The following is a 22,113-nucleotide window of genomic DNA, read 5'->3' as shown; positions in this document are numbered from 1 at the left end:
TATATATATATAATTTGTGTATTCTTTATCTTGCTTACTGAGTTTTTAGTGCTCAGGCCAGGGACCTCTGCTTTAAGGGTTAGCAAGGCCAGTCACTCACTTGAGGTCCCATGATCGTAAGTGGGTTAGCAGGGCGTTCACCGAATCTGCTGGGAGTGGTCTCAGCAGCCAGGCTGGAGGCAGCAGCGTGGTTTGCCTTCTGTCAGATCTTCATGCTCTCAGACAGAGGAAGGAAACCTGACTTAACACCAGCTGCTAAGTTGCTGTCAGGTCCTCTGGGGCTTGGGCCCAATGACTCTTTCTCTCCCAGCTGTGTTCTCATGAATGTGCTGCTTCTCCTGCAGGTCAGGAAAGAGGTTAAAGAAGACCCGCAAGTATGATATCATCACCACTCCAGCTGAGCGAGTGGAAATGGCGCCACTAAATGAAGAGGATGATGAGGATGAGGACTCCACAGTATTCGACATCAAATACAGGTACAGGGTGGAGACAGAGGCTTCCTCCTGGGCTTGGGGCAGTGGGTTGGTGGGACGTCAAGGTCAGGCATGATGTTCATGTGTTCTTGTTTTTTGGTTAAGTGTTGGGTCCTGGGGTGTTCTGCACATGGAGAGACCTGTTCTGATCTTGTATTAGTCCATTTTTGTGCTGCTAATAAAGACATACCTGGGACTAGATAATTTATAAGGAGAAGTTTAATTGACTCAGATTTCCACATGGCTGCAGAGGCCTCACAATCATGGTGGAAGGCAAGGAGTAGCAAAGTCGCATCTTACATGGATGATGGCAGGCAAGAGAGCTTGTGAAGGGGAATTCCCCCTTATAAAACCATCGGATCTTTTGAGACTTATGCACTGTCAGGACTAGAGCAGCACGGGAAGACCCACCCCCATGATTCAATTACCTACCAGGTCCCTCCCACAACACGTGGGAGTTGTGGGAGCTACAATTCCAGATGAGATTTGGGTGGAGACACAGCTAAACCATATCAGATCCCTTCCTAGAACACACTGCACCTGGAAACCCAGCAGAGAATTGCTTATTTATTGCTTTTCCCAAATGAGAACACAAAGTCACCTTTAAAGAAGGAAAAGGAGGATTGTGCTTCAGACAACAAGCTAGATGTCCACTGGCAGTGGGGGTCCGGCCCAAGCAGCCATGTGTGCCACACACCAGGCACCCAAACAGAAACTTATCTTTCAGCCTCACTTATGTCAATAGCTGAGGATGTGGGTGACTGGGTGGGTGGCATTCCTGCTTGGATGGAGTTTACTGATGAGCTCCAAAGGCAGGTGACTTTGTGACTTTAGGATTGTAGTGTGGGTTTTCAGATCATTTTGAGGTGTACTTTGAATATGTGAGCTTCTTAATGGAAGAGGTGAGGATGAGCATAGTTTTGAGACGAGGGCTTGAAGATCCAGAGAAGGGGCACTGCTTGACCAAAGTCCCAATTAGTAGTAAAAGTGGAATAGAAATGCAGGCTGGTCCCTGTCTGGGCTCCCCAGATTCCGTGGCTTCTACATGTCCGGGAAGGTGAGCCTTCCACACCTGTGTGCCTCAGCACAGCCTTGGCGGTCCTTGGCCCTTCTGCATAAATCAGTTGTCAGATTCAACAAGACAAATGTTTGGGATTTTGATTGGAACTGCATTGCCTGTAGATCAAGTTAGGGAGAATCAGCACTTTTACGTTGACTTTTCCAATCCATGAATAGGGAATGGATTTTCCATTTATTAGGTATTTAAAAAAATGTTTTCAGTACTTTCAAAATTTATGTATAAATGTTTTATACATTTTATTAGATATATTTTACAGGTGTTTTACATTTTGATATGTAAAGTTTTACTTTAAAGTACTATTTTATTTATACTCATATCTGGAAAAAAGACTATTATCACGTTTACATACATACTGGGTTTGGAAGCTGAGTTTGTTAGTGAATCACACCTAAATCTTATGAAGAACTTGAAAACATTAAAATGGATTGGTTATGGATAGCAGAATGGGAGAAAAATCCCCTTAGCTGTAATTTGCATGTTAGGTAAAGGGCAGCACCCTTTGAAAATAATCAAATCAATTGGTAATATTTATCCATACCACAAAATAATGCACAGTTAGCCCTCTGTACCTGAGGGTTCCACATCTGCAGGCTCAACCAACCACAAATTGAAAATATTTGGGATCGGGCATGGTGGCTCATGCTTGTAGTCTCAGTACTTTGAGAGGCCGAGGAGTGCAGATCTCTTGAGCTCTGGAGTTTGAGACCAGCCTGGACCACATAGTGAAACCCCACCTCTACACAAAAAAATAATGCAAAAATTAGCCAGGCATGGTGGTGCATGCCTGTAGTCCCAGCTACTTGGGAGACTGAGGTGGGAGGATCACTGGAGCCTGGGAGGTCAAGGCTGCAGTGAGCCGTGAGCATGCCACTGCACTCCAGCCTGGGCAACAGAGCAAGACCCTGTCTTAAAAAAAAAAAGAAAAAAGAAAATTTTGGGAAAAAAACAATACAACAGTGAAAATAATGCAAATCCAAAAAACAATATAGTATAACAACTATTTACCTTGTGTTTACATTGTATTAGGTATTAGGAATAATCTAGAGAGGATTTAAAGTATACTAGAGAATGTGCATAGGATACATGCAAATACTATACCATTTTATATAAAAGACTTGAGCATCTGTGGATTTTGGTCTTTGCAGGAGGTCTTGGAACCAATTCTTTGAGGATACCAAGGGATGACTGTGTACATAGGAAAGTTAGTGACTCTATTGATTTTATTGCTAAGCCATTTTATCTGTCTCACACTCAATGCAAAGCAGTAAAATATAATGTGAAGAAAACCATGTCCTCATCACTATTCACAGTCAAGAGTACACTTCCTCCTGCAGGGCTGGGAATATTGTACAATAGGGAGCATTTAATGGTTCAAGTGGATCAATGTAGTGTTTTGATTCTGAGCCACTGAACAACATCTCATCAATCTTTGGTGACTGAGCTAACTCCATGGGAACCATGATAGACGGAACGATTTTTGTGGTATCTCCACATCCCACTAAATAAGAGAAGACCCTAAACAAAGAAATATAACAATGAATCTGCTCAGAAATTCTCTTTATAGACTGTTTCCTAGAAGGTGGGAAAAGGGGCCTTTCCCTGAGGGCATAGACATCTGTATTATTGTGGCCTGGTTGCTGGATTGACATTGTGTCTGGTATGATGAAGATAAGGCACACATTGAAACCAGTGTCAGATTAAGAAACTTCCACAGCTTGTCTCAGTTCTTCAAACAATGGAGCGAGTTCCTTTTCTAGGCTGACAATGAGTGCCATATGCTGGCTGTGAAACAAACTAACTACTAAAGGGAAACTACTAAAGGTAAACCACCTGGTGGGTATTAAAGTTAACAGACAAGTCCAAGCTTGTGTTTTGAAAGTCCAGGTTGGCTTGCTGGCTGGCGTGTTGCAAGGGCAAAAGTAAGTGAGACCCCTGGTCTCCAGGCATGCTCTGGGTCATTTTCGTTGGCCACTTTAAAGATGGGCATTGCATCTCTATCTGACACAGCAATAGGCGGGACCCGTCAACACTTGGTGGTTTTGTTTTTTTTTTTTTGAGATGGAATCTTTCTCTGTCGCCCAGGCCAGAGTGCAGTGGCACTGTCTTGGCTCACCGCAACCTCCACCTCTCGGGTTCAAGCAATTCTCCTGCCTCAGCCTCCTGAGTAGCTGTGACTACAGGCATGTGCCACCATGCCCAGCTAATTTTTTGTATTTTTAGTGGTGATGGGGTTTTACCATGTTGGCCAAGATGGTCTCAATCTCTTCACCTTGTGATCCACCCACCTTGGCCTCCCAAAGTGCTGGGATTACAGGTGTGAGCCATGGCACCTGGCCAACACTTGGTGGTTTTCAATACAGGAAGTGTTAGCTCCCTGAAGCACCTTAGTGGTGTCTCCTCTGCCCCTATTCTAGGCAGAAACTCCGGACCCTGCAGATCCCTTTGTATTAGTTTCTCGCTGCAGACCATCAGCCTTAAAGAACCCCTTTGCCCCACCAATCAATCTCCATGCCTGGGTTTCTGCTTCTGGGGCTGCCAGGTTCTCTCTGCTGTCATTCTGGGGACAGTGTCAAAAGCAGATTTCTCTGCAAGCCGCCACCTCATGATTCATGACTTTGACATCTCTTAAAAAATATTATCTTTAAACTTTTTGTTTATTGCAGTTATTTTTAAAAGATACTGATTTTTTAACAAAAATCCAGCAACCTTGCTAAACTTTTATTAATTGTTATAGGATAAATGTGGAATCTTTGGGTTTTCTGTGTAGATATGTCATCTGGGACTAAGAAGAGTCCCTGTCCCTGCTCCCAAGTCCTTAAACGTTTAATCTCTTCTTTTGCCTTTTCTGCTTTCCTTCCTTGGAAAGTTTGTGCTGTTTGTGGTTGAAATAAAATCAGAATGTGAGTGAACTTGGAGGTGAGTCACTAGACACAAGCCCACTGCATTCCTCAGGCCTAAAGATGACTGACTGTTTAGAAAGACTACGTAGTGCTGGCTTTTCTTATTACAGAGGTAATGTTAAGCTGTAGAAAATACAGATAATAAACAGGAAAGATACAATTACCTATCATCTCACTACTTACCAGTAACCACTAGAGTGTGTGTGAGGACATATATGTGGAACTTTCTTTTTTGTAGAAATAAGACTGTATTATACACGCTGTTTTGGCATGTGTTTCTACCCAAACAATGAATCATGAGCAACTTTTCAGGTCAATAGGTGTGAAAGAACAAAGAGTTTAGGACGTTGCATGTTTGGTTTAATGTTTTTGTGAACTTCTTTGTCTGCACATGGCTAATCTGTTCACAGATTCTTGTTTTTCCCATTTAGACACAACTCAACCAAATGTTTCAGTTCTCTCTAGGAAACAGACTACATTTAAATCAGATGAATCATGACTTTGGGTTATTTTATGATTGAGTGGAAAGAGGAAAATCATGTTTTTGGCACCAGGGCAGTAAGGCAGAATAACCTGCTTCTTATTCTTTCCCAGGTAACTCTCTGATAACATCTTGTGACCTAGAGCCTTTACCTATCAGCCAGGATTTTTTTTTTTTTCTCGAAGTTTTCAGCCAGGTAGGAAGTGAAGGAGGAATAAGAATACAGGCAGGGTAGGAGATAAGACCTCAAGTGTGTAGGGCCAGAGTTTGGGGAGGGAGGGAGGGAGGTGTTCTATAGAAATGAGTCTCTAACTCTGTACTTAAAAAGGCTAATTAGAAAGGAGAAATGATAGCTAACTGGAGTATAAGAGTACTCTGGGGTTTTGAAATGGTTCTATCTTGAAATGGTTCTATCTTTCAAGAGGCATTTGGGTTTCCGCTGCATGTGTTTTGAGCTTTGTTGCACAGTGTGCAGTTGTGTGGATGCTCTGGGCCTCTTTGCATTCCCGGTTTATTACAGGACTTTGTTATCCCCCAGGACGAGAGAGATGTGGGCTCTTCCTCCTGTGTGTGTGGCAGGTGGCCCAGCAGCTGTGACAGGCGCAGCCCAAAGGCACACTGCTGGGAGAACGCGCTGCTCCTGCCAGCCCTGCCTCCCTGCCAAGAGGGAGGTCCCTGTCCCCGCTTCTTATATGTGGAAAAGATGTGGCCCTGTGGGGTGTGTGGACGTGCATTCTAGAAATCCCTGCTTCCCACCCTCTTGTGGGTAGGGCTTCCTTCGGGAGTATAATTAGAAACCCATGAGATTTCCGCTGTAATGCTGAGGGCTTTGGCTGGTGTCTTGTCTTGGAAACCAAGGGCATTTTTGTGTGGTTTGCAGCATGAGGCCTCTGCAGGGTAGGCAGGGAGTATGGGAAAACAGACCTGGCTTGCTACCCGGGAGCTCTGAGTCCCCATGGATGCCCTCATGGCAGTTGTTAAACACACTCAAGGCAGTGACTTCCTGCAGCTGCTTCTACTTACTGAGGACCTCTGAATGGCTGGGCACCCCATGCTTCCTCGTGGTCTTCTGAGGGTGAACTGTTAGGAGCATCGACAGATGGACAGCTGCCTGGGCGGTGGGTATGGAAACAATGGGCATCATGAGCTTCTGAGGCCTGGAAGGAATCAGAGAGGAGCCAGTGACTTGCAGCGTAACTATCTGAAACAGCATCGGAAGCCATCCCCAGACCAGTTTGAATAAACCTCTGCCAGTCCTCTTCCTTGCAGAATGCAGAGCGTATGTGTTAAAAATGGGCATTGCACGGAGAATTTTTGTTTCTTTGGAAAGCAGTATTGGCAGCCTGCGGGCAGTTTTCATTTAAGGTGTCTCGCTCAAAGCCAGGGCACCTTAAAAATTCTTATGTCTTATGTCTGCAAGGATGGAGCCTATGTGAACAGGAATCTGATCAAACAAACAAAGAGGAAAGGGAAAGAAAGAAAAAGAAAGGAGGGAACGAAGGAAGGAAGGAAGGAAGGAAGGAAGGAAGGAAGGAAGGAAAGACGGACGAACAACACAAATCGTCCTAAGTATCAATGCTTTTGCAAAAGCAAGCCATGTTTTTCAGATGTTCTTTTCTTGTGTGTCCCTGGATGGAAGCAGTAGAACTGCCAAAGGTGTCCCTGACACATGGTGGTGGTGTCCCCATGTCTCTCTGTCTCAGACATACTCACAGACAGGCCAGGCCTCCTCCCTCCGGCTTCTCCGTTGTTCACTCGTGGGGCTGCTGCGTCCTCTTCCCAGGGTGTCCTTGCCGGCTGCACAGAGAGGTTAGCTGGACCACTGCCAGACGCCACTGACAGGTGCTGCAACAAGTGTTCCTGTGTTGACAACTATTTCACCTGTCAGACAAGCTTCTTATAAAACATGGGCCAGACGCAAGTTGGGACATGTCAGTCTCCTTGTGTGGGATGGTTGTAACCCAGTGTCATCCTATAGCACAGTGGGAAATCTGAACAAGCCTGGGCCGTGGCAGCTAAATATGCCTTCACTTCCTAGAGATTTTGGTGGGGGTGGTGGTCGGCATTGACTCTTTCTGACTTACCTTAATGATGAAATGTCACTAGCAGTTTGGCAGTTCTGGGGAATGAGAAGTGGGGCTGAGAGAGGCCTTTTGGAATCTCTGCTTGTCATCTAGAGCGTGTCTAGTTGGTGAGCCTGATAATTCCCTTCACCATGAGTACAGGCTAGGTAAGCCTGGCCTTGGCCCTCAAAGGGCCTGTGTTGAGAGTGGGAGACAGCAGGAGCATGGCCACTTTTTTTTTTTTTTTTTTTTTTGAGACGGAGTCTCACTCTTGTTGCCCAGGCTGGAGTGCAGTGGCACGATCTTGGCTCATTGCAACCTCTGCCTCCCAGGCTCAAGCGATTCTCCTGCCTCAGCCTCCTGAATAGCTGGGATTATAGACGCCCGCTACCACGCCCAGCTAATTTTTGTATTTTTAATAGAAATGGGGTATCACCATGTTGGTCAGGCTGGTCTCGAACTCCTGACATCAAGTGATCTGCCCGCCTTGGCCTCCTGAAATGCTGGGATTACAGGTGTGAGCCACTGCGCCTGGCCGAGCATGGCCACTTCTAAGACCACCTGGCTCTCACAGAGGAAGGAACAGGTGCTGTGGGCAGCCAGGAAGGGGGCAATAAGTTCTTCCCAGAGGAGGTGAAACTTATGAGTTTGAGAGGACCAGGAAGTGAGCCCAAGGTGGCTCAACGTGCAGGGAGTAGTGAAGGCATTCCAGGGAGAAGTAACAGCAGGTGCAGGCACAGGGACGTTTGAGCCAGCATAGGGATGTTGGGTGAGTGGCAGCTTTGAGCCTCTGCCCCCCAAGCCACTCCTCGGGGGAGCCCCAAAGCTTCTGGCCCATAGATGGCCACAGGGAAACAGCTAGAAGACATTGAGAGAGCCAGGACTTTACAACCAGCCTCCTCTGGAGACAGCCTGTTCCCTCCACTATCCCTGGAGTATTGTTCCTGAGTCCCAGTCACCCCAGAGAGCCTGAAGGCCCAGCCAACTACATGGCTGAAACTTGGGGTATGGCTCTACCATCTCCTGGAGAGACCCAGAGAGCCAGTGGCCAGGCCTGACCTGGGCAGGCGTTGGCATGTGCAGGTGGACTTCTCCCCATGGAGGAGCGTGAAGGATTCTGCGATGAGCAGTGTGGCTCCCTACCTTGTGTATGTGTGGGCGTTTCTTAAGTACACGGATAGAGACAGCAACCTGAGGGTGAGGCGAGGGCAAACAGCCTGATAGGGGATCCCCATAAGATTCAGAGCAGTTCCGTGGGATGCCCAGACACTCACGGAGGTGAATTTCACAATGGCAGTGGCACAGAGTTTGCATCTGCATTGATTGTGCCGGCTGCTTTCTCCAGAGCCCATAGGCCTGCTGTGGCTAGATCTGCTCTGGCACAGCTATGGTGATCAGGTCCCTGCCCTCTGCTCTGATTCTTGGTCTTTGAAATCTTCACTGCTCCTCCTCAGTTCCTGTGCCCCCACCCCTCATCCTCGACTTTGACCTTGCAGCAAGAGGCAGTGGAAGGCCTGATGGTGGAGTCAGACCTGGTAGGAGCCTTAACATTGGGGGTCCTTAGTCCCTTCCTCTTTGCAGTGGGGGGTATGAGTGCTTGGGCTTCAAGATGTTGATTTGAGAGGATAGCTCCCCCGACTCCCCAACCCACAGAAGGGGCCAGGGGATCAGTGTAAGAAAGCCAGCCTCCTGTACAACTTGGACATGGCTTGCTGGAGATTTCTCTCTTTCTCTAGTCTGTTGAGTAGGGTATTTTTTAAAGATGATCTTGCTCTGTCACCCAGGCTGGAGTGCAGTGGCAAGATATTGGTTCACTGTAGCCTCAGCCTCCTGGGTTCAAGTGATCGTCCCACTCAACCTCTTGGGTGGCTAGGACTACAGACACACGCCACCATGTCCAGCTAATTTTTGTAGTTTTTGTAGAGACAAGCTCTCATTATGTTGCCCAGTCTCGTCTCTAATTACTGGGTTCAAGTGATTCTCCTAACTGGACCTCCCCAAGTGCTGGGATTACGGGCATGACCCACCGTGCCTGGCTTATGTTTTTTCTTTAAACAACTTTTTATGTGGAAAAAAAATTAAATTTCACGCAAAAATAAAAATAGTGTAGGGAACTCCCTTGTACTTTTAACTCATATTTTCCTGTTAACATTTTTTGCCTGTTTGCTTTCTGATTCATCCATGTATATATGTGTGTGTGTGCACGTAAACGGTTTTTACTAAACCATTGGAGGGTAAGTTATATATATCATGGCCCTTTCCTACGAATAATTATGTATTTCCTAAAAATAGGATGTTTACATCTTCTAGTAAATAGCTACCTGATATGGTAATATATTTGGCATTATGTAATATTATGACAGGCAGTTCATTATTTTGTAAATTCTATTAAATCCTTGTTATTTTTGCTCATGTAATTATAAAATGCCCATAATCAAACATCAAGAGGTGATGGTGGCAGCTTTAACTGGTCAAATTTTCCCTCCTTTTCTAAAGTCCCTTTAGATGATGTCTTGAGCAGATTCAGATTTTTTTTTTTTTGAGACAGTCTTTCTCTGTCACCCAGGCTGGAGTACAGTGGTGCCATCTCAGCTCACTGCAACCTCTGCCTCCCGGGTTCAAGTGAGTATCATGCCTTAGCCTCCTAAGTAGCTGGGATTACAGGCGTGTGGCACCACACCTGGCTAATTTTTGTATTTTTAGTAGAGACAGGGTTTCACCATGTTGGCCAGGCTGGTCTCAAACCCCTGACCTCAAGTGATCCACCCACTGTGGCCTCCCAAAGTGCTAGAATCGATTATAGGCCTGAGACACCACGCCTGGCCACAGATTCAGTTTTTAAACTTATTTTTTGAGACGGAGTCTCGCTCTGTCGCCCAGGCTGGAGTGCAGTGGCGCAATCTCGGCCCACTGCAAGCTCTGCCTCCCGGGTTCACACCATTCTCCTGCCTCAGCCTCCTGAGTAGCTGGGACTACAGGTGCCCACCATCACGCCTGGCTAATTTTTTGTATTTTTAGTAGAGACGCGGTTTCACTGTGTTAGACAGAATGTGATCCACCCGCCTCGGCCTCGCAAAGTGCTAGGATTAGAGGCTTGAGCCACAATGCCTGGCCTAAACTTATTTATTGTACTTCTTATGTTGTCTGACACTGTGGTGTGGGCCTGGGGTTTAAAGGTAAGGAAGCTTAGACGTGGCTTTTGTCTCAAGCTCCCAGTCTAAGCAATAAGCAAACTATGGCCCAGGGGCCAAATCCAGCACGCTGTCTGTTTTTGTACAGCTCAGGAGCCATGAATGATTTTCACATTTTAATGGTTGAAAAGAACCAAAGGAAAATACTATTTTATGACAAGAGAAAGTAATATGCAATTCAAATTTCAGTGTCTATAAATAAGATTTTACTGGAACACAGCCATGGCCAAGCATTTCTTGCTGTGGCTGCTGTTCCACCACCACAGCAGGGTTGAGGAGTTATCACCGTGACTGCGGGACTTGCAGAGTTTACAGTATTTCCTCTCTGGATTGTTACAGAAGAAGTTTTCCAACCCCTAGTGTAAACACCCTGGAAGTGCTGGCAAGGAGGGATGGATATAAGGAGAAAGAGGTTATGTTCTAGGGAGTCTGTGTGGGGAGCTGGGGGAGGGATCCTTAGTTGGGAGCTGAGGGGAGGGAGGGGGTTTGCTGGAAGAGTGGATTGTGCCTTCCAGACAGCACCCTCAAAGGTCCTGTGGCTGGAGACTGTGACCTTTTCAATGGCTGAGAGGGTGAGGGATAGAGATGTTCAGGAGGGGTCAGAATGGGTGCGGGGCTCTGCCGGAAGGGGCTGACTCTTGTCCTTCCCTTTCTTTTAGGTAAAACCTGTTTCCCAGTCTGTTGGCATCCTGTGGAAAGTTGGTCAGCTGCAACCTGGGGTGTGAAGACCTGGAAGCCCTCTCACGTCAGAGGTGTTGAAACCAAAACGAATGTTATGTATAAAACCCCAGCTCCATCGTGGGTGTCAGGCGTCTGCTCAGAGTGTCACTGGCAAGCTCGTTTCCACATCACCACAACGGAGTTGCTTCTGCCACCCTTTGGGCGCCCCTTTAAAGTATCCCCCATTTCTACTCCCCGTGTAAGAGGCTTTGTGCCTTGCTATGGAGCAAAGGGTAGAAACATGTTGATTTTAAAAAAGTGTTTTTAAGACAATTGTTGACAATAGTAAAAGAGATCAGGAGGATCAGGAGGATCAAGAATCTAAAACAAGCCTGAAGGATGTCCAACTGTGTATTTAGAATTTCTGACATTCTTCTCTACTGGATCTACACATTGGACCCCGTCTGATCCTTTGCTGTTTTTTTGGCTTGGTCAGGTCCTGGCCTCATTTTGGCATTACCCGTGTCAGAGTTCAAGGTGGATGTGCTTAGAGCTGGTCAGCCCCTTCCAGACCTGGACATGTCTGTGGTTCCTTTCCATCCCTCCCTCCCTCCCTCCCTCCCTCCCTTCCTCCCTCCCTTCTCTCTCTCTCTCTCTCTCTCTCTCTCTCTCTCTCTCCCCTCCCCCCTTCCTTCCTTCCTTCCTTCCTTCCTTCCTTCCTTCCTTCCTTCCTTCCTTCCTTCCTTCCTTCCTTCCTTCCTCTTTCTTTCTTAAAAAAAAAGGTTCAGCAGAAATCAGCATGGCTACTTCACAAAGAATTTCTAGTATCAGGGAGAAACTGTGTCTGTGTTCACTTGTGCTCACATGCACATGTGTGATAAAAGTTTCTCCTTCTCTGAAGGGAAAGGAAAGTGCTAGGCAGCTTGTGATTAGCAGCATTCTTTGTGCTTTTTTGTTGTCCCTCTGCTCTGTCACAGCTCTACGTTGTTTGCATTAGAAATGTAATTTTAAAACCATTTTAAAATGAACGGTGATTCAGCTGGCTGGAAAAAAACACACTGTCAGGGGACTATATTTGAAGTCAGTCTAGACTGGGCTGGACTAGAAACCCACCTGGACCCAGGAGACCCAACAAGACCCAGGAGGTCCCTGCAGGAAGGCAGAGGTTCAGGTGAGAGTGGCTCACCTCTGAGCTGGTGAAGTGAGGACTCGCTGGTGATGTGACCCAGAGATCTGCTGCTGGCTTCTGGAGACAGGGCCTTGGGCTGACTTCTCAGGTTGATTGAGGCCTCCCGACTAGCGGTATTCCCAGGCTAGAGGTGATTGGCTGCAACAAAGATGCTTCTATTAGTCTATTAGCAGTGCCTTTGGGACCCTGGGATTTTGCTGTCTCTAGAAATGTGTTTTTTATTTTTTAATTTTTTATTTCCCCCTTTTTTCCTGGCATTGCTCCAGGGTTTGTGTATTTGCCTGTTTGTTGTCCTACTCTCTTTTTTTGGATGAAAACTCCAGCCTTTCCTGACTCACCTCCATCTTCAGGTTCTTCAGTTTTCTGAGAAGAGTGGGGATATGTGGGAAGGGGCATGGGAGCTCGGCAGCCTCCACCTGCCAGGAAGGCAGTCTGGCCTCTGCAGGAAAGAGCAGAGCCCGTGGGAAGCCCTGCGTGAGCATGGCGCAGCCGGCCCACCACGCATGGCATTGCCAGCCACGGGGGACCTGCGTGTAGTCTCTGCTCCCTGCATTTCACCTTCTTTGTTGACTTTCCTTCTCTATTTTCCCCCATCTGTTTGCCAGAGGGGTGGAACTGGCAACAGAACAGCCGTGGCTGCTTTATCTCTCCTCTCCACGGTATACTCAGGCCTGAGTGGTGACTCACAGGAGCCCAGCCACCTCGCAGCTGTTCGCCCCCTCAACCTTTGAACTGGAACTGCTGGCTCATACAGGGTTTTCGACAACTGCAGCTGAATCTCATGGAAAAGCTGGATTCCTCTGCCTTACGCAGAAATACCCGGGCTCCATCCGCCAGGGGCTTGCCACTGGTCCTGGTAGAAGTGGCAGCTGCTGAGAGTGACCTTCCAAATCCTTGGTGGCACTTCAGCACTACAGGCTCTCCAATAAAAACCCTTTAGACACAAACCATGTGTACCTTGGGCTTGGATGTTTTCTGTGGTGCAGGCCAGTGAGGCGCCTTTTGTGAAGACAGATGTGGGCCCAAGGCTGAGGAGGAGGGCAGGGATGGGAGCTGGGTGGGAGGTATTTGGATCCTGGTGATTTAGAGAAAAGCTTGGAAATGAAAAAGACTTGGGGATGGAGGGGCGTGCATGCTGTTTTTACATCTACGTACACAATTTACATTTACATATACAATTGGAGGCTCACTTGCTCATTTCCTGTAAGCTTACTCCTTGGCTAGGAAATACTGAGCCCTAATTGTTTCCAGAGAATCTTGGGGCATCTCCAGAGAAGATAGAATCAATCACATAAAAAATTGCTAGCTTGTAACTGCCTCATACCCAGCTTGCTTTACTCTTTCTATGAGTAAGTGTGGAATGTATCTGGGCTGGGTGCACAGCGAGGTGAGCAAAAGCCAGAGGAAAAGCCCATTTGCTGTCGTTCCAACTGGTTCCCTTGGAGGTCACCAAGAAGCTGGGGTGTGGTCTGTGTCCCTCCTCTGCGAGGAGCTACTCCTGTGCTCGGTCTTCTCTACAACCACAGCGGTGACTAAGGTTCTCCAGGGTAGCTCTTTCTCCAAACAGCTGCGTGGGAAGCCAGCCCTGGAGAGTGGGTTTCCCCACCATCTCAGTCTTCTCAGAGAGTGTCCTCCACTGAGTACCCATCCTGTCAGGTTGGCTTGTTCAGATGCCCGGGGACAAGCCAGCCTGACGGGGAGGAGGGTGTTTCAGCGTCCGCAGCGGTCTCTGCGTGGCGGAGGGTCAGCGGGTACTGCAACTTGCCTTTTGGTTTTGAAGATTCTGTTGAGGCTTCATCCTCACCTTGACCTCTTCTACAAAATCTGTTTCCCCTGCTGTGCCGTGGAACACCTGCGGGAAGCCAGTAAGTTAAAGTCCTAACATCAAAGCCTCTCCCTCTACTGCTTGCATCTCCTGTTAGGAAAGCCTGAATTGTATGGTTATTCTTACACCATGTGGGGTTGGGGGATGCTTTATAAGGACATGTCACATTAGCCTCAAAGGGCCCTTGATGCAGTGGTAAGTTTGTGTCCCGTGCTTGCCCCCTTTGGTGAAATTCTTGGGTGTTGGTATCATTTTAAGGGAATCAGGGGAAATTACCCAGAAGAGCAGGGTCTATAGGAGAAGAGGGGTAGGCATCAGCGACCCAAACTTGCTGGTGAGATTTGGCAGCTGAAGCTATTTAAAGAGATTGGCGGCTGGGCGTGGTGGCTTATGCCTGTAATCCAGCACTTTGGGAAGCGGGTGGATCACCTGAGGTCAGGATTCGAGACCAGCCTGGCCAACATGGCGAAACCCCGTCTCTACTAAAAATATAAAAATTAGCCTGGTGCGGTGGCAGGTGCCTGTAATCTCAGCTGCTCGGGGAACTGAGGCAGAAGAATCACCTGAACCTGGGAGGCAAAGGTTGCAGTGAGCTGAGATAACGCCACTGCATTCCACCCTGGGCAACAAGAGCGAAACTCTGTCTCAAAAAAAAAAAAAAAAAAAAAAAAAGAGAGATTGGCACCTTGATGTTGCCAGTTGCTGAAGAGGGGAGAGGAGGGTTATGTTACAAGCATCACCAACAAAGAGCATTGTGACTCATCAGAGGGGAGAGCAGTAGTAAAGACTTTGGGGATGATGCTGGGCTGCCTCCCCAGCCACCCACCTTCCCTGCACGCACTTCTTGTAGCAGCATCATGAGTTTGCAGGTCCAGATGTTGCTTGTATTGTAACCACAGCTCCCTGTGTCCGCCTCTGCCTCCTGTATTTGGGTTAGATATTTTCTTATGCAAATAAATGATTTAATCTTTTCAGGGTGAGGGGCGAGCCCTGGGGACCTGGAAGGTGTTCACTCCAGCACCACTAGTTCAGGAAAAGGGTCTGCCCCATAAGGCCCCCAGGCTGCTCCTAATGACAGGTGTGAGCCAGTGCTTCCCTCCAGCCTGGTGGTGCCACAATTGCTTGTGGTTTTTATTTATCAGAGAATTCAAGAACACCTGATGTGGACTCAGTGTACACAGCATACCACTTGTGAAAACCGAGTTTGTTTTCCATTATTTTCAAGAACCAAATAGAAGTGACTGTTCGGGTGGCTGTCGTGAGCCACTCCCTGCCTTGCTACCTGAGTCTTCTTGGGTCCAACAAGTACTTGGGTGTGACTTTCCTTGTAAAGTGCCTCAAAGTTTGCTGGTATTTCTTGTTACGCTTAGTTGGTTTATCAGCAAGCTCATTTTCCCTGGGATGGGTTTTTTGATGAGCCGAGTTGATGTGGACGGGAACACAAGGAGCTCTTGTGTGTCTGTTGGCAAAGCAGGTGGCCCACCGTCTCTAGTATAAATGTCTCAATGCTGATCTGGCCTGGGGTGCTGTGAACAGGCTTCCTATTGTGAGCAGGTAAGAGTGTTGTGAATGAATTATCCCCAGAGTCTGCAAGACAGCCAGTCAGGTGGTGCTGAGTGTGGTGGGAAGAGGAATCGGATGCAGAAGAGGAATCGGATGCAGGCATGTGTTTCCGGCCTCACTGTTCACTCACGAACCCTGTGATCTTGGCCCCACTTTTTCCATCTGCACTATAGGAACACACCTCTTTGGTTATTGTGATCATTAAAATATGTAATTGAGCCAAATATCTGCAGGTGCCTGGCACCACCAGCACCACCAGGAATGGTCGTCACCAGCACCACCACCTCCACCATGAATAGTTTTTGAGTTCTTCCTCTGTGCCAGGTGCCTTTGCACACACACTTATTCAGTCCTAACAGCATCCTTTAGGTAGGTATTATTCCTGGAGCAGACTGATCATTTCCATAGGCCCAGGGCTGTTTCCCCTGAATCATATTCACCTCCCTGGCTATCCATAAGAAAACATTGATTTGCTTGGCACTTTGTCATTCTTTGAGTCCTGCCAACACGGTGGTGAGGTAGGTGTTTGTCTTCATTTTGTACACACAGGGCTGGGTCTAGGAAGGTCAGTCATGGCACAGGGTCACATGGTTTCTAAGGGGTAGATCTCAAACCACCAGTCTCCTGCCCTCTTCAGCACTTTCCCTGAAGGGAAGAGGAGGGGACTTTTCTTTTGAGACCAAAACTGCTCACACTTGGGATAGCATAAGACGTCAGCTCTGGGCCAAAGAGACAAGGTCATATGTTCCAAGAGGGTCCCACTCTGGCTGCAGCTCCCCAATGGGGAAAGAGGTCTGTAGGGCAAAAGGGACATTTTGGGACATCCCCTGGACCCCCAGATCCTTCCTTTTCTATAATTCTCTGCCCAAATGCCCCTTTGCTAGCTCCCAGGGCCTGCACTGGGTTTATCTTCCCTAGGGCCACTTGTATGCCCATGCCTTGGCTGAGAATGGCCAGCTGTGACTGAGACGTGGACATGGCTGGAGCTCAAACATGCAGCCCGGGGTGTCCACATTCATGTGCAAGGCCCCTTGCTACAATGCCTGGATGGGGATGGCAGGAGAAGGGGAATGGGCTGCAGACCAGGGGCCTCCACTGATATCCTGGCCTGAGCCTAGCAGACCTTAGGAGCAGGTCAGCTAACCTGGGACCTGACTTGGGCTGTGTGTTTGATTTCCATTTCCATTTTCAGTTCTGCTCTCATCACCAAAGAGCCCACTCTGGTGCCTGTGATGTTATGACAGACCACAAGCCAAATTGGAGTCTGGTTCTGGGGGATTTTCTACGTCTCCTCTTTTTTCTTATCAAGATGTAGAGATGTGCTTTGAGGTCGCCACTGTTCCAAGATCACATTGTTTTTCTTTGTGATGATTCTGTTTCCTACATTGTAAGGTTTTGAGACCGTTTCTTGATTCGGCCAGCCTTTACATCAGCTCTCATTATGTGATGCTGTCACTTTCCCTCTTAGTCCCCTCAAGGTCTTGGTCAGCGTCAGCGCACTTTTCTCTCTTTCCTTTAGTTGGAATCACCATCCATGGAAAATAAATACTGGAAATGTTTTGGAATTGAAAGTGAAGAAGAGCAGAGTTGTGTAAGCACTACATAAAGTAACCAATGACATGGAATAAATAATCTCTGTTTCATTTGAAGTCTACTCCAGGGCAGTCTACTGCCTGGCAAATCAATCGCTTTCTATCCACTGTTCACCCCACACTGGTGGAGGGGCGGTGTCCCTTTGCCAAGATGCTGCAATGCCCAGCTTGCCCATGAGGCAGTGGGAGGGTTGAATGAGATAAGGCACACACAGTGGGTGCTTGATAAATGGGTGTCATCTTATGCATCCAGCAGGTCTTCAGAGAGCCACAGGCATGATGCTGGGGCCTGCTGGAATGCAAAGGTGAACAAGACAGGCACACTCCTGACTCATAAGGCTGTTGGTGTAGGAGGGAGATGAGGTTTGTACACAGAGCACAGGGTGGCCGCCATCTGCTTTACTGAGGCATCCCAGCAGCCAAGAGCATCAGTTACTATTTTTTTTTTTTTTTTTTCATGGTTCAGGCTTTACTGGGCATCACACAGGGCTGGGGTAGGGACCTAGCAAAGGGAGCAGGGCATGCGGATGGTCTTTGAGGACAGTGCTAGGGAGCTCAGAGATCAGTCTGGCTTCTCAAAGAAGAGACAAGCACTGATAGGAAAAGCAGTCAGGTTGGCGTTAGTGCAGGAAAAGAAAGATGGTAGGAGGGGGACTTTGATGGAAGACAGTGGGGAGCTGAAGCTTTAAAGAGCCTTGATGCAGGGAGGGATGATGTTAGAAGAAAGGAAGCCAATGAGGCCTTGGGGAAGAGAAGAGAGTAGAAAGAAGGAGAAAGAAAGAAGGCGGGTCCAGGGAGTCGGGCTGTTCTCCAGGGTCGCAGGCAGCAGGGTCGGCTCTTCCCTCCCATCTTCTGGCATCACGGGGCCCTATGTGCTGTTCCACGTGGCTGTCGTTCCGAACAAAAGACCTCGGTGGAATCGGCTGGACTTCATGTAGGCAGAGATCTTCTTCAAACCCTCAAAGCGGGAGATGAAGTCCTTCAGGTTTGGGAAGGCATCCAGGCAGCTGGGCTCAAATATACACTTCATGTCAAGGACATCATAGGTGAGGAAATCCACAAAGGTGATCTTGTCTCCTGCAAACCATGGCCGCTTCCCCAGAAACTGTGAGTAGAGCTTTAGCTTTTCAGGGAGTTGCTCTAAGTACTTTGGCTTCAGTTTCTCAAAATTTGGGTCAAAGCAGAGTCTGGCCAGCTCCATGCGGTTGTCCATAAGCTGGTTCTCCAAAATGTCCACACGAATCTTCTCCTCTTCTGTCTCCCCACACAGGTTGTGCTTGCGGGCAATGTAGCGCATGATGGCGTTGCTCTGGGTGATCTTGTGAGTCCCATCAATCAAGTAGGGCAGATTGGGAAAGTCCAGGCCCAGCTTGAATTTTTCATTCAGCCACTGGCTTCTGTCATAGTCAGGAGCATGTCCCATGAGGTACTTCTTTTCCTTGTAGTTTGAGTCTGTGTATTCCAGGAGCAGGTGGATGGCGTGGGCCAGCCCGTGGATGTCCCAGTACCCCAGGATCATGGGCATGGTGCCTGTTGGTGTGGATTCTGCAGTCAGGCCTATTTATTGAGCTTTTAATATGTTCCTGGCATTGCATTGAAGACTTTACATGCATTGTAAAGACACTCATTTGCATAGTAAGACTAGCTTGGACTCTGAAGCCAGACTTCCTGGGCTGGAATCCTGGTTCTAACATTTGCCACACAAGGCCTTAGGCACATCTCTTAACCTCTCTTCGATACCCTCTCTTTGTAAGAGGGAAACAACAGCAGTACCTACCTCATCTGGATATTATGAATTGGATGTTTTGATGTCTTTAAAGCACTACCAGGCACATAGCACTAATTCATTAATGTGTCCAGCAACACTACCAAGTAGTTTCTCTGTTGGGATGTTTACTTGTCAAGCTAGGAAACCAAGGCTTTGGTAATAAACGCACCCAGATCCCTTGCTAGCAGTGGTCTGTCTGCTGCTTGGAGGCCTGGATGCTACCCACAGTGCTACATTGCCACCCAGTGCTGGGACTTGGCCTAAGGTCAGGGCCAGCCCTGCAGAAGGGTGGGCCCTGATCCCAATCAGGTCCCTCGGCTCTCCGCCTTGCGAAAGCTACGGAGTTGTGTGAGACTGCAGAGGCCCAGAGAGAGTGCTGAGGTGGTGGTGGTGGGGGGTCCCTGAGGCTGTTCTCTTCCTTGGAGGTAAGAAGTTGGTGGTGACTGGTGCTTGGGGGATTGGGGCCCATGGATGTATCTCTGGCTAGAGGAGGAGGATGAAGGTGGAGAGGAGGCCACAGAAGGGCTTGTTTGTTCACCTGCATAATCCAGCCCCTCCATTTCTTTTCTTTTCTTTTTCTTTTTCTTTTTTAATTTGGAGAAAAGGTCTTGCTCTGTCACCCAGTGACATAATCATGGCTCACTACAGCCTCAACCTGCCAGGCTCAAGTGATCCTCCCACCTCAGCCTCCCAAGTAGCTGGGGCTACAGTCTCGTGTCACTACACCCAGCTAGTTTTTAATTTTTTGTAGAGACAGGATCTTACTGTTACCCAGGCAGGCCTCACAGTCCTGGGCTCAAGTGATCCTCTCTCTTGCCTCGGCCTCCCAAAGTGTTGGGGTTATAGGTGTGAGCCCCCGGGCTGGCGACAATATCCATTTCTTAAAAGCAGAGTGAATTCAGCTTCAGGGAAGCAAAGTTGGGCAGGATGGAATATTATACCCAGTAGAATGAGATCTCCCTCTTGTTACCTTTATTATGGGCATTTCAGAGGTGGCAACTTTGGGTGACACAGGCCCACCATCTTAAGGGTTACTGTCCATGTCCCCAATGCTGCTGTCATCTTCCCTAAGGGGAGCACCTGTGCTCCCCTTTATCCTTAGATGTGGGGTTCTTATTTAGATTTGTGGGGCACCTTGATTCCAAATAGTCCCATTTCTTTAATGAGCATTTAGGAAACTGTCACATCATGTGTCCTAATGTTGGTTCAAGACTTGACCAGTTTGATAGACATGAACTAATTCCAGTGTCTTCTAGATTCATTAGTTAAAAATAGGACTTGGAGTTATAAGAAACCATTTCAGATGGATTTAAACCAAATAGCTGAGTTTTGATAAAAAGTATATTTATTATAAAAGTGATCTTTTAACTGGTGAAAATTTGGAAGACTGGTAATTATGAAGAAGATAAAATAAGGTATCTAGATCATAACCCTGATCAGCATTTTGGTAGATTTCTTTCCGAACTTTTCCCCTCCCTGCCTCCCTCCCTTCCTCCCTCCCTGTCTCTTCCTCTCTTCCTTCCCTCCCTGCCTTCCTCCCTTCCCTCCTTTCTTCCTTCTCCCCTTTCCCCACTTCCCTCCCTCACTCTCTCCCTCCCCCTTCCCTCCCTCCCTTCCTTCCTTCTCCCCTCTCCTCACCTTCCCTCCCTCTTTCCCTTCCTCCCTCCTTCCTTCCTTCTCCCCTCTTTCTCTTTCTCTCCCTCCCTCTCTCCCTCCCCCTTCTCTCCCTCCCTCCCTCCTTCCCACCCATCCATCCATCCTTCACTCACTCATTTGCAAACATGTATTGAACTCCTACTTGTGCTAGGCACTATGCTAATTGGAAGGCTCAATAAAGTGAATCTGGGGAGGACCAGGACACATCACTGCCAGGGATGACAGAGAATAAAGTGCTGTGACAGGGACATGGGGCATCCGATGCCTGACAAGAGAGGGACCGACTTCCTGGACAAAGAGTGACCTCTGGCGTTGTGTGTGCCTTGCCATTGTTTCCTCTACAAAAGTGGGTCATCTGACCCGATTTTTTCAGTTAATTTTATGAGCATTGTCCCATGACCATTAATATTTAAAACAGCCTTTTAAGAGACAACCTTCCCATTGTCTTTTGTGGGATTGCACTACTGAGCGACCCATCTCCAACCTGTATTGGCAAAAGCTATGAACGAGAGAGGCTTCATGGAAAAGTACAAAGGGAGAGGCCTTGGGGTCTGACCTGGTTCCCAAGAGCTCAGATTCTGGGTAGTCTCCTTTCCTCCCCCCTTGTTCCTCCCCTTGGACCCCCTTTCAGTCTTTCAGTCTGAACCTTAGAGAAGGATGCAGCCCACCTAAGTGCTGAGCCCCACTTGCTGTGACCATCAGTGTTTCTGCATGGCGACCAGGGAACATCTGCTCCCTGCCAGGCCCAGCGATTAGGACCAGAGTATGTGCAGTTCTGATCCTGTGTTCTCCCCTCCCCTGGCAGAGAGAAGCGCAGCGACTGTCCTTGTGTCATTTGAGCAGAGCCCACAAAAGGCAGCTGCTGCCCACGGGAAGCCTGTCAAATGAGGGCTCAGTGGGCAATGTGAGCTGAAGCTCCTTGACCACGACAAGCCTATCAAACCCCACTGGCTTTCCCCCAACCAATGCAGGCTACAAGTACCCCAGTGACCCTGATGTGCAGTGAGTCTCCCTGAACCCTGTCCCTGAAGCAGCCATCGTGTAGGGTATGGATTCAATTTTATTTTCTCGCAGGTGTCTATCTAATTGTCCCAGCACCACTGCCTTTGGATGCCACTTGTGTCTGAGTCTACATCATTTGTCAGAGTTTTATGTATCATTTTTCTGAGGTAGTGATAGTCATCCTCTGGACGAGGTCCTAGAACCTGGAAAGTTCCAACCTGAAAGTCTGTACCCAGGGACAGGACCCTGTTGGGCAGGATGACAACGAGGAAGTTTCTAGAGCGGGCATTCACCCTGAAGGGGCCCTTGGAGATCAAGGAGTTCAGAGTCCTCGTTCCATACCCAAGGACACGTGGGCTTGGAGAGTTCATATAAATTCCAACCATTTTCTCCATGGGAGGGAACGCTCTCTCTGAGCCTGGACATCTGTCCTGGAGCCCTAAGCAAGTCTCTGCGGGAGGCCAGTGGCTTCCTCTCCCTGCAGTTCTTCCTTCTATACCTGTGCCTTGTGGCTTTCCTGCTCGCCTCAAAGGAGGATATCCAGGGCGTATCAGGTATACACAGTCATCCACATCCAGACTGTGAAGGGCGTGGCCACTGCACGCAGGACCAGAGAGAGGATTTGGACACGTCTGTAAATAAGCCTCAGGTTCACAGCATGGTGCCTTT

General features: G+C 48.1%; 2 protein-coding genes across 6 annotated transcripts in view; one reads left to right on the top strand and one right to left on the bottom strand.

The window, feature by feature from the left end:
- Positions 1-22,113, top strand: part of FAM174B (family with sequence similarity 174 member B) — a 65,240-nt gene that overhangs the window by 26,801 nt on the left and 16,326 nt on the right. For 3 of the 5 annotated variants that reach the window (XR_001889050.1, XM_017891368.1, XM_017891367.1), the window contains exon 2: positions 345-476. Coding sequence is in view for 3 of the 5 variants with exons in the window: in XM_017891368.1 (XP_017746857.1) it covers positions 345-476 (132 nt within the window). In the remaining 2 variants the exon portion in view is untranslated. Of the gene's footprint in view, positions 1-344; positions 477-10,848; positions 11,501-22,113 lie in introns of those variants that run through there. The other 2 variants (XR_001889051.1, XM_017891369.1) reach the window with 2 other exon arrangements.
- LOC108541745 (glutathione S-transferase Mu 5) lies at positions 17,520-18,572 on the bottom strand. The gene has a single exon (XM_017891370.1). The coding sequence runs from the start codon at positions 18,541-18,543 to the stop codon at positions 17,887-17,889; it is 657 nt and encodes a 218-aa protein (XP_017746859.1). The 5' UTR covers positions 18,544-18,572; the 3' UTR covers positions 17,520-17,886.

The sequence above is a fragment of the Rhinopithecus bieti genome, unplaced genomic scaffold (genome assembly GCF_001698545.2).
Source record: "Rhinopithecus bieti isolate Rb0 unplaced genomic scaffold, ASM169854v2 scaffold_20798, whole genome shotgun sequence".
Taxonomy (NCBI): domain Eukaryota; kingdom Metazoa; phylum Chordata; class Mammalia; order Primates; family Cercopithecidae; genus Rhinopithecus; species Rhinopithecus bieti.
This window is presented reverse-complemented; position numbering and strand designations above follow the sequence as displayed.

Coding starts and splice junctions, on each gene's coding strand:
- LOC108541745 (XM_017891370.1), bottom strand. CDS start 18,543: ATGCCCATGATCCTGGGGTACTGGGACATCCACGGGCTGGCCCACGCC.